This window comes from Pinus tabuliformis, chromosome X (genome assembly GCF_031772625.1).
Source record: "Pinus tabuliformis cultivar Carrire ecotype Pingquan chromosome X, CPIR1, whole genome shotgun sequence".
Lineage (NCBI taxonomy): Eukaryota > Viridiplantae > Streptophyta > Pinopsida > Pinales > Pinaceae > Pinus > Pinus tabuliformis.
The window spans coordinates 132221076-132233243 of record NC_142308.1 but is presented as its reverse complement, the minus strand read 5'-3'; the positions used below and the strand labels follow the sequence as shown (position 1 = coordinate 132233243).

The 12168-nt window shown below is 37.6% G+C and overlaps 1 protein-coding gene across 1 annotated transcript; it reads right to left on the bottom strand.

Annotated features, from left to right (window-relative positions):
* Positions 1 to 480: 480 nt before the first annotated feature.
* On the bottom strand, positions 481 to 9781 carry LOC149138801 (18 kDa seed maturation protein-like). Its single transcript, XM_089450497.1, has 4 exons — positions 9734 to 9781; positions 9474 to 9546; positions 5833 to 5840; positions 481 to 747 (listed from the first exon to the last, which is right to left on the bottom strand). Exons 1-4 carry the CDS (start codon positions 9779 to 9781, stop codon positions 481 to 483), a joined length of 396 nt encoding a protein of 131 aa, XP_089306623.1.
* Between the last annotated feature and the right edge of the window lie 2387 nt (positions 9782 to 12168).

Here is a 12168-nt window from a genome sequence, read left to right as displayed (position 1 = left end):
AGGAAAGGAGGAATTTAATATTTAGATAGTACTGTATTTTCCTAAGTTTGGTTTCTGTATGTAAAGGCTGCTTTCATAATTGAACAACTAGTATTTATGTATTGAAAATCTAATAGATGTTGGTCGAGCCTTTCCGATTGAATAGCATGCATTGCATATATTTAGATTGTTTATATAACTCTACACTATAATGTAGACATTACAGTAAATCACTAAACTGCCAAAAAGGGCGGTAACAACACTACGGTGCAGAAAATGAAACATGCAGGATCGAATCATATGACAATGGATGAAACCAGACGTAAGGACAAATATCTATTTTGTTCACATTTTATTGTACTATTAAGTAGACTGGCTCCATAGCCTTTAACGATCTACATGCATACTACCACCATTAACAGACAAGTTGGGCTTCATGCATCATTCTCTATGCATCATTCTCTATCCTTTCAATCTGATTCTCTGCTGCCTTTTAGATTGTCACACGTAATCTCTACCAGTGCGGCCAGTTGGAGTAGGATCGTCAGTTCCAGGAGTACCAACATTCGTATAACCAGTACTGCCACCCATATTGCCCACACCATGGTGGTCCGTATGAGTGTGGTCAATTTGCTTGGCCACTTCTTTTTCAGCTCTGTGTTCAGCCCTGGCAGCGTTTGCTCTCATTTCAACTTCAGTTTGTTTGGGGTGCGTCTTCTCACAGGCTATTTGTTTGTCGGTAGGGTTATGTGCAGTAACGTTTTCGACCTACATGTATGTATAACAACAAAATGTTGGAAATAATAATCCCAATCACAATAAACAGCTTGACCGCAGCCATATATGTCAGACATTTTTGCAGGTTGTGTTTTAGTATAAAGAAAGTTGGAAATTCCCAATCACAATAAACAGATTGACCGAGCTATATGTCAGACAAAAGCATTTAGCATGAAGATATTTGAAGTCACTATTCAGCAAAACAGAATTACCCACAAGCATTAATTGAACAATCTTTCCCACACTCCAAAAACACCTGTGCGACTTTGATCACACTCAACAACAACATCAAAAATTAATCTCTTTGTGTCATGAATTAAATGTAAAATTGTCTGTTGTGTCATATATGAATGTAAAAGTCATTTTGTAGAGTTAGATTGTGTAGAGAGTAAAAGCCACCACTTCTCTATGGAGAAAATGGTGGAGTGATTTTTGGTGGGCGCTTGATACTCTGTTTTATGTTTATTACCCCCATAAGTTTAAATATGTGTAAAATTTTATTTTTCTTGGTGAATGACCCAGAGTCTCATGTAAATGTATTTTTCATAGTTAGGAAATGAATACTAAGTTTTAGTATGTTGGTCCAAACCTATCTCGTTATTTTTTGCTGAGAGTATTCATTAAGTCTCTGGATAGTTCGGAGGTACTTGAAATCCAAGTCTGGCTAATAGCCTCGCACTGTAGCTTTGCCAAATCAAGTGTGGGAAATAACCTCGCGCTCGGCGAAGGTAGCTCCCGCTCCCCCGAAATCTGCATCACCGTCCCGAAAGTAGCTTCACCAAAGTGATAACTCTCTCCCTCTCCCCTCAACAAAAATGAAAATTAAATTAGCCAAGTATTTCTAACATGGTATCGTAGCCAGTTAAACTTTGTTAGTGTAAAAACAAGTGTTTTTACTAATAGTAAAAAAAAAAAATTAGCGCGCATTGTTTTTAGCATATTTATGAGCATGTAGAAATTTTGTTTTTACGCTCACAAATGGCAACATCAAGCACAAGTTTGACTAATCCTCATATACCTCAGTTTAATGGCAAAAATTATGATTATTATGCTATTACAATGGAGACCCTGTTTTCTTCTCAAGATAGTTGGGATTTGGTGGAGAATGGTTTTCAAGGACCAGCAAATGCAGCAGCATACAATGCCTTATCTCAACCAAAAAGAGATGTGCTAAGGGACAACAGGAAGAAGGATTCAAAAACCCTATTTTATATTTTCCAAGTAGTTCAAGAAAGTATTTTCCCATGGGTTGCAGCAACAACGAAGTCCAAGCAAGCATAGGACACCCTCTAGACAGCCTACCAAGGCATGGAAAAATTCAAGACAACAAAGCTGCAAATGTTGAGGAGAGATTTTGAAACACTTTGTATGAAAGAGTCTGATAATATAGACTCAATTTTTACACATGTAAGTGGGTTGGTTACTCAAATTAGGTCTCATGGTGAGACACTTGAGGAAAGAAGAATAGTTGAGAAAGTTTTGAGAAGTTTGCTAGCAAGGTTTGAAGCCATTGTTGTGGCCATAGAAGAGACAAAGGATCTCTCACAATTCTCAATGGATGAGCTTAATGCATCACTGATTTCTCATGAACATAGACTGAATAGAGCAGCAAGCTCCTCATTGGAGCATGCCTTCAAGACACAAGTATCATTTGGTCAAGGTCGAGGCAGAGGAAGAGGAAGAAGCTCACACAGAGGTGGAAGAAGCAGCCCTTCAAGCTCAAATGGAAGAGGCAGCAATCAAAATCCAAGTCAAGGCCCAAGCCAAAATCAAGCACAAGGTCAAAGGTATGATAAATCTCAAGTTCAATGTCATTACTCTAAAAAGTATGGTCATTATGAAAATGAATGTAGAAAGAAACAATATGACATTAGTAACAAACCAAGTGTAAATTTCACAAGAGAAAATCAGAACCATGATAGCATGTTTTTAGCTTGTAATGTAGCACAACAAAAACAAAGTGATATATGGTATCTAGATTCAGGGTGTAGCAACCACATGTCAAGAAACATTGAAATGTTTCCTAATCTAGATGAAAGTGTGAAATCTAAAGTAATATTAGGGACTGATAGCAAAGTCTCTGTCATGGGAAAAGGAAGAGTTAATATCCTAACAAAAAAGGGGGATAAGAAATACATCTCTGATGTTTACTTTGTCCTTGGTCTAAAACATAATCTCATGAGCGTTGGACAGCTCATGCAGAAAGGCTACAATGTCTTCTTCAAAAATGATGTGTGCACAATTTTGGATAGGCATCCAAGTAGACAATTGATTGCAAAGGTTCAGATGACAGACAATAGAATGTTTCCCTTGAAAATAATATCAGATTTGCAGAAAGAAGGTGCACAAGCACAACTATCTATGAACTCATAAGGAAATAGAAGAAAAGGGGCAGTTGTCACACAAGTAAACTTTCAAGCAGAGGTAAAAGATGAAAACTGGTTATGGCACTTGAGATTTGGACATCTCAACTTTGGAGGTTTCAATCTGCTACATAGGAAAGGCATGGTGAAGGGTTTACCAGACAGCATATGTGAAAGATGTACCTTGGGCAAGCAACATAGAGAAACATTTCCAGTAGAAAAGTCAGTGAGGGAAAAGGCACCTTTGTAGATTGTCCACTCAGATTTATGTGGACCAATGCAGACACCATCAATTGGTGGCAGTCACTATGTATTGACCTTCATAGATGACTACACAAGGAAGACATGGGTCTTTCTCCTAAAACAGAAAAGTGAAGTGTTTGAGCGCTTTCACCAATACAAGGCTCTTGTTGAAAAGCAAAGTGAACACTACATCAAAGTCCTTACGACTAACAGAGGTGGAGAATACATCTCAAATGATTTCCTTCAATTTTGCAGGGAACATGGAATTCACAAGCAATTTACAACAAGATATACACCGCAGCAAAATGGTGTGGCAGAAAGGAAGAATAGGACCATTATGGAGATGGAAAGGAGTATGTTGAAGGCAAAGCATTTTCCAAATGACTATTGGGTTGAAGTTGTCGCTTGTGCAGCATATATCTTAAATAGATGTCCAACTAGAAGTGTCCATAACATCGTTCCAAAAGAGGCATGGAGTGGAAGAAAACAAAATGTCACTCACATGAAAGTGTTTGGATGTGTGGATTATGCACATGTCCCGGATGAGTTGAGAAAGAAGTTGGACAGCAAGGGGGAGAAATGCATATTTGTTGGATACAGTGATGAATCCAAGGCATACAAACTCTACAATCCATTAACCAAGAAAGTCATAATCAGCAGAGATGTGTAGTTCATAAAAGAGGAAGCATGGGATGGAAGTTTAAAAAAGACAGTCAATGTCAAAGCATGCATACCAAATGAGGAGAAAGAAGAATTAACAGCAACAAGTAATTCCTCAACTCTGACTCCCTCTACTCCTAATCGAGCGTAGAAAAGGAAATAGCAAGAAACACCATCGACAAATAATAGGACAGTTTCGCGTAGCCAAGCAAGTGCTTCTCTAAGCACATTGCGAAGCGCGACACCAAGCGACATATCAAGCCCTTCTTCAGCAAGCACAAGAAAGCCAAAATTCAGAAGTTTAAATGAAATTTATGAGCAAGATGAAGTTGATAGTGGTGCAGGTCTAAATTCCTTATTTGCATTATTTGTCATGTAGATCACCCAATCCACTTTGAAGATGCAGTCAAAGAAGAAAAATGGGTTGCGAAAATGGACGAAGAAATAGAAGCAACAGAAAGGAATGACACATGGGAGCTAGTGAGCCTTCCGAAAGGAAAACATGTCATTGGAGTGAAGTGGGTCTATAAGACCAAAATAAACATTGAGGAAATTTAAGATTGAAAGACACAAAGAAAGGCTAACTGTCAAAGGATACAAACAACAGCATGGAAGAGATTATGCGGAGATGTTCGTGCCAATCACGCGAGTGGAGACAGTGCGCGTAGTTGTGGCGATTGTTGTGCAACATAAATGGATAGTGTATCACATGGACGTAAATTCAGCATTCTTGAATGGAGTGTTGAAAGAGGAAGTGTGTTTCACACAACTGCCTAGTTATGAGATTGAAGGACAAGAAGAGAAAGTATATCGGTTGAAGAAAGCTCTTTATGGATTGAAGCAAGCACCGCGTGCATGGTACAACAGGATAGATGCTTACTTATTGAACAATGGTTTCGAAAAATGTGACGGTGAGCCTACTCTCTACATCAAAGAGAGTGAAAGTAAGATTCTCATTGTCATCTTATATGTAGATGATTTGATCTTTGCAGGAAATGATGATTTCCTCATTGCTGCTTTTAAACAAGTAATGAAGAGTGAGTTTGAAATGACTGACTTGGGATTGCTAAGATATTTTTTGGGCATAGAAGTGAAGCAAACAGAAAATGGAATTTTTATCTCTCAAGCAAAATACGTGGCAGAAATTTAGGAGAGGTTTAAAATGTTGAACAACAAGTCTCCACCAAATCCAACTATCATAGGGTTAAAGTTGAGCAAAAAACATTGCATCAGCAATGTCAATCTAACATTATACAAAAGCATGATATGAAGCCTGATGTATTTGACCGCCACTAGGCCAGATATAATACATGCAGTAAGTTTGGTGTCAAGGTTCATGGAGACACCCGAGGAGACACATTGGCAAGTAGCAAAAATAATTCTAAGGTATGTCAATGGGACAAAATAGTATGGCATTTTGTACAAAGCAACGAGTGATTTCAGGCTGGTTGGTTACACTGACAATGATTGGGTAGGCTGTTAGGCTCCTATACTACTAGTGTAACCCCTTATTATTATTAGTATAAACCGCTTATTATTAGTATAACCCACTTATTATATTGTTACTAGTGTGCCCCGTAGAAGCCCACTATTGTTATTATTGTGCCCTTACATTATTATTGTTATGTCAGCTCTGATTATGTTATGACCCCTTAGACTCCTATATATAGAAAGGAGGTCTTTTCATTTGTATCATCCAAGAATTGTTCATTTATGTAATGTAAAGGAGGTCGCCCCCTCGAAGAGGCTGAATTCTAAGGCGTTGATCTATATTTTCTTGAGCTAGTTTCATAACATTTGGTATCAGAACTTTGGATTCTAGGGTTTCGCTGCTCCAAACAGGTCATCATGGAATGTTCGCTATAACGTTTTTTCTATGACGTTTCAGAAGTCGCAAAAAAAACCCATTTGAGAATAAATTGCACTAAACCTTAGGACCAAATTTCAGAGATTTTCGGGCAACATTTGCGGAGATATGATCTAAGGAAGTTGCTAATTTTCCATACTCCTCAATTACATTCAAAATAGGTGACCTGGGGAAAAGCGTCATAAATTTTTCTCTAGAGATCGGATTGAAATTTCGTAAGAAGGTACAGAAAGAGGACGGACTGTAGTTCCTTGTATGCATTTTTTAGATCTAAAGGTTGAAACAGTGACTCGTGGCACGTTGTACAAGTTCGCTCTACTGAACTAGTCTATAATCAGGTCATCTTGGGAGATTGTGCATAACTCTTTCTTGGAAAATCCAATTTGGATAAGACTGGTGGCATTGGAAAGAGGACACAGAGGGATACTACAGGTCATAATTTTAGAACTTAAAGATCTGAAAGTACATAGTTACGGTCATTTCAAGGTAGAGCTCATAAAATCAAGAAAAAACAAGATGAGGAAGTTTGATGGCAAGGATCCGGTAAATTGGATACTTTAGATGGAGCAATATTTTGATATACATGGTGTACAACTGTTACAAAAGGTATGTATTGCATCTTCATATTTAGAACCAGATCAATTTTTATGGTACAAAGGGCTTTGTTCTCGTAAAAAACTTGTTATGTGGTCAATTTTCACGGAGGAAATGATAGCACATTATGAGGATACAAAGAGCAACACCTTCTTTAGAGCAACACCACAACAATTGGAAGAGTAAAAGGGCTTTGTGACATAGTGGAAAGCAAAATTATGGAAACCAGGAAGTGTACCCCTCACAACTATAAAGATGGAAGTGTTGTTTCTCCTAGCCTTCCACAACCTACAAGGGTTACACCACAACAATTGTAAGAAGAAAGAGAAAAAGGGCTTTCTTACAATTGTGATAGCAAATGCACTAAAGGTCGTAAGTGTGCTGAGAAGAAATTATTTTACATAGAATATGAAGAGGAGGAAGAAAAGGATCAAGAAACAACAAAAGAAGAAGATAAACTCCAGGACCCCACCCCAGAGAAAGAAGAAATGAATGAGACCATATCTTGTAAAACATTAGCAAGAATTACCACTCCTCAAACTCTCAAGATAGAAGGACATATCAAGAAGAAAAAGGTGTAAGAAGTGAAAGATCACATCGATAAAGAAGAAATGAATCCAACCATATCTTGTAATTCATTGTTCGAAATTACCACTCCTCAAACTATCAAGATAGAAGGACATATAAAGAAGAAAAATGTTCAAGAAGTGAAAGATCACATCGAGCATCAAGAAATAAATCTGACCATATCTTGTAAAGGATTGAAAGAAATTACCACTCCTCAAACTCTAGAGATAGAAGGACATATCAAGAACAAAAAGGTTCAAGTAGTGAAAGATCACATCGAGCATCAACAACAAGTTCTCCAACTTTTAAAGGATAACGCCACTTCGGTACAAAATCGAACGAAACAACAGGCACTTAAAAAATGGCGACCTTACCGAATGGGAAGACTCTTCAAGGATGAGGATGTGGAAGCATTGTTTTGTGCTATTTATATTATCCAACCAGATTGGATAAACGAAGCAAGGGATGAATGGAAGAAGGATGAAGAAGTATGGCCACTTATTCAAAAGTTGCAAAAGATCCCAATTCAAACAATATTGCCATAAATTAAAGAGGAAGGAAAAATCATATTGGAACCTGGAGCAGTCACAGAAACAAGAACCCGACAGCTACGAAATCGATCAATTTCAGAGTATCTCATCAAGTGGAAGAACTAACCCGTTGAATATTCCACATGGGAGGACAAGAATTTTATACAAAAGCATCAAGAACTACTCAAGCGTTGAGGACAACGCTTTTTGAAGGAGAGGGGCATGTTAGGCCCCTATACTACTAGTGCAACCCCTTATTATTATTAGTATAACCCACTTATTATATTGATGTACCCATGTAGTGCCCATATTGTTACTATTGTGCCCCATAGAAGCCCACTATTGTTACTATTGTGCCCTTACATTATTATTGTTATGTCGGCTCTGATTATGTTATGACCCCTTAGACTCCTATATATAGAAAGGAGGGCTTTTCATTTGTATCATCCAAGAATTGTTCATTTATGTAATGTAAAGGAGGTTGCCCCCTCGAAGAGGCTGAATTCTAAGGCATTGATCTATCTTTCCCATCTTTTCTTGAGCTGGTTTCATAACACAAGTAGTGTTGATGATAGAAAGAGCACGTCAGGATATGGTTTTCATTTGGGTTTCAGAGCCATTTCACGGGCCTCCAAGAAGTAGCCAATAGTGTCATTGTCAACAGTAGAAGCTAAATATGGCATTGCAACAGTAGCAGCATGTTAGGCAGTTTGGATGAGAAGGATGTTGAGGGATCTTCGTCATGACCAAGAGGGTGCAACAACTATTTTTTGTGACAACACCTCACCAATTGCATTGTCAAATAATTCTGTCTTCCACAAAAGGACCAAGCATATTGATGTCAAATATCATTTTATTAGAGAGGTGATTAACAATGATGAAATTGTGTTGTAGCACAGTAGGTCACAAGAATAGCTTGTTGATATTTTCACAAAGCCATTGGCAGGAGAAAATTTTGTTTATCTCAGAAACTGTTTGGGAATTTTCAATGACGACAATTATGATTAAGGGGGAGTTTTGGAAATAATAATCCCAACAACCGCAATAAAAATTCTGACAGTAGCCATACATGTCAAACATTTTTGCAGGTTGCATCTCAGCGTGAAGATAGAAGGTATGAAATCGGACGCGAACCATTCAGCAAAGTCATTTAAAGAATTTATGTACTTAGGTAAACATATATGGGCAAGCACTAATTCAACAACCTTGCCCACACTCCAGAAACACCTGCGCGACTTTGATCACACTCAACAACAACATCAAAAATTAATTTCATTGTGTCATGAATTAAATGTAAAATTGTATGTTGAGTTATATATGAATGTAAAAGTCATTGTGTAGAGTTAGACTGTGAAGAGAGGTTACAGAGTAAAAGAGTGCAAGTCCCGTGGAGAAAATGGTGGAGCAATTTTTGGTGGGCGCGTGAAAACAACAGTTACTCTATTTTACTGTGTGTTACTCCGCATAAGTTTAAATATCTGTAAAATTTTATTTTGCTTGGTGAATGAGCTGAAATCTCATGTAAATGTATTTTTCATGTTTAAGAAATGAATACTAAGTTTTAGTGTTTTTCTCCAATCCTATCTTGCTATTTTTGTTGTGATTATTCATTAAGTCTCTGGAATAGTTCTGAGGTGTGCAAAATCCAAGTTGGGAAATAGCCTCGCGATGCACGAAGGTAGCTCTGTGAAATCTACTTCACAGTCACAAAAGTAGCTTCGCGATAGTCATAAATCTCTGCCTCTCCCCTCCATGAAAACAAAAATTAAATTCACCAAATATTTCTAACACAAAAGTGGACTACATAATATCCAAATCCCAAATCCCTCACTCAATCCTTTATCCAGTAATACATATATAACACACACAATATATCTATGTTAATCTTAAAACTGATTTGCGATGCACAGTTATCCATCCCTTCCTTCACAGTGGTTCCCATGCTACTCATTTTCTCCTTGGCCTTCTGTATCTTTATTTACTTCACAGCAATAAGATTGATCCTTCCACTTGAAATGAAATAAAATAGAGACTTAATTTTTGCCTGTATTGATTTTATCCAAACTGATTTATAAACTCAACTAGCAAGGGCCCTTGTAAGACATGTTGGATACGTAATTATCTCACCACAAATTCCATCAACACCACACCACCTCAATCATCACTGCCTCGGTCGTCACCAAAGTTCGAAGGGCCGACATCGCAGTTACCTCCTCAACGCACCAAAGTTAGAAGGGCCAACACCATCTGGCCTCATCAATACTCAAAGAGACAAATTTAATTTATGTAACCCACTCAGATTTATATAAATACATATGCTCAGCCAAAGTTGGATATCCCACTCTCTACTTGAGATTTGTTTATTTAAATTAGCAGCAATTGTAGCTTCGTTTTGGTGTTGTATTATTTTCTTTCAAGTGGTATTAGAGCATTGTGCTTTGGCCTTCAAATGGTATCAAAGTTGGCCCTAGACCAACTCCCTGATGAGAGAGCCTAAGGATGAGTAGATCAGTGAAATATGAGTGGTTGGTTTGTGGACCGCTCTATGAACCAGCGTCGAGTATCAAGCAACCAATGTTCATTTTCCTGTGTGTGAGTGAGTGAGCTAAGCAAAAGTTTAGCAGGAGTCTGGAATTGAATTAAGAGATGTACAAAAGTTGTGCTAAAGCATTATGTTAAGTGAGCTGCGTAATCAATATTGCTTGAACTGTGAATGAGGAGTCACATGGGTCCGAATTTAATTTCTCCATGGGTTGTGTTGCACTGGTAAGTGTAGTATAAAGTAACTATGTTGTGCTGGTAAGTGTAGTACAAAGGAAATGAGTTGTAAGCCCAGTCTAAGGTTGGGCAAGCAAAATTCATTCCAAAATGAAGTAGGAACTAGAGGAGTGTGGGTCTTAAGTTGTAGTGAGTGTGAGTTTGCATTAAAGTATTATCGTGTAAAGCAGTTGAGCTATGTCGAATTGATGATGCAGCTGAATGTTGTCATGAGCTACTCTGCCATGTGAGTGGCTATCAGTTAAGCAGAGTATATGAAACTATCATGGAATAAGGAGCTGCTACGAGTGGAGAAATTGAGAGAAATATCTCTTTGGAAAAGTTATAGTATTTTGTGTGGAGTTCGAACGGCCACGAAAGTGTGAGAAGCAGCCAAAGTCAATGTTCTTCCACTGTGAGAGTTGAAGCACATAGGTGTAGGTAACATTGCCTAGAATAGATTCTTTGTGGAGCGGTCAGCAACAACTTTCTTTATTGCAGAAGTCATAAAGAGTAAAGGTGATAATAGTGTGCTCAACATTTTTTTCAAGAATGATATGCGTGGAGCTGAGTTGGAACAAATTCCCCATGGTGCAGTTAAAAAAAATTAGTGGTGTGGTAAGCATGGAATTGTTTATATGTTGAGTTGAGCTTGTAGTATGAGGCTACATTTAATATCTTTTATATGAAAGAAATACATGTCATGATTTTTTCATGGTCTAAATTTACGGATGTAAAATTATCTTCATTATGATTGAAGATAATGAAGAGAGAGGGGTTTGCAAGATGATATTAATGCATTCTTATGAAATCTAAATGTGTTATGGGTTTTTTTAACTTTTGTATTTAATGTAAGTTATTTGAGCTTGTTGTAATGAGGCATTTGTGTTGTAAGGGGTGTATGATTGGTTGTACCCGACATCCAAAAGTTTATTTGGCCAAGCATGTTGTAAGCCTTGTCGAGTCAAACAGGAAATGTTTATCCCTCTTAGGTATAGAATGAGTGTGATATCAAGTTTTGGAATTAACCACTAGGTAGAGACAAGGGTGTACTCTTATCTAAGCTTGATGAATATTTGTTGACTAAGGAATGTATTGTTTATACCTCTTCAGTAGAGAGAGGATGTGACATCAAGTTGAATTAACCACTAGGTAGATATAAGGGTGGTAGGTGTACTCATATCTAAGCTTTATGTGTAATCTAGGAAGTCAAAATGTGAGATGAAATCAAAATTTAAGGGATCAAGTGAGTCGGGAATAGTTTAACATGATTGATGAAACATGTAGGTGAAAAGTATTCCTAGAGAACTGGCTAGTACAGTGGATGGTACCCAAGTACCTCGGTAGATGGATTTGTTTTTATATTGACATCAGTAATCAATTGTATGTAGGTACAAGGGAGAGAAGAAGAATGCCTATTGTGAAGAAAGCCCAAAGAAAAGATAATAACAACTAAAGACAATGTCTTTAGAGTTCTAAAAATTACAAGATCAATTTGTATATATATTTAGAAAACCCTCAGCAATTTTTTTTGTGAAATAATCAAGAGAGAGAATGTTATCATGGACTCCATCACAACCACACCACCTCAGTAGTCATTGCCTTCACCATCACCAAAGTTCGAAAGGCCAACACCGCAGTTACGGCCTCAACGCACCAAAGTTTGAAGGGCCAACACCGTCTGGCCTCATCGGCCTCATCAATACTCAAAGAGACAAATTTAATTGATGTAACCCACTCTGATTTATATAAATACAGATTCTCAAACAGAGTTGGATATCCCACTCTCTGCTTGAGATATGTTTGTTAAAATTAGTAGCAACTGTAGGTG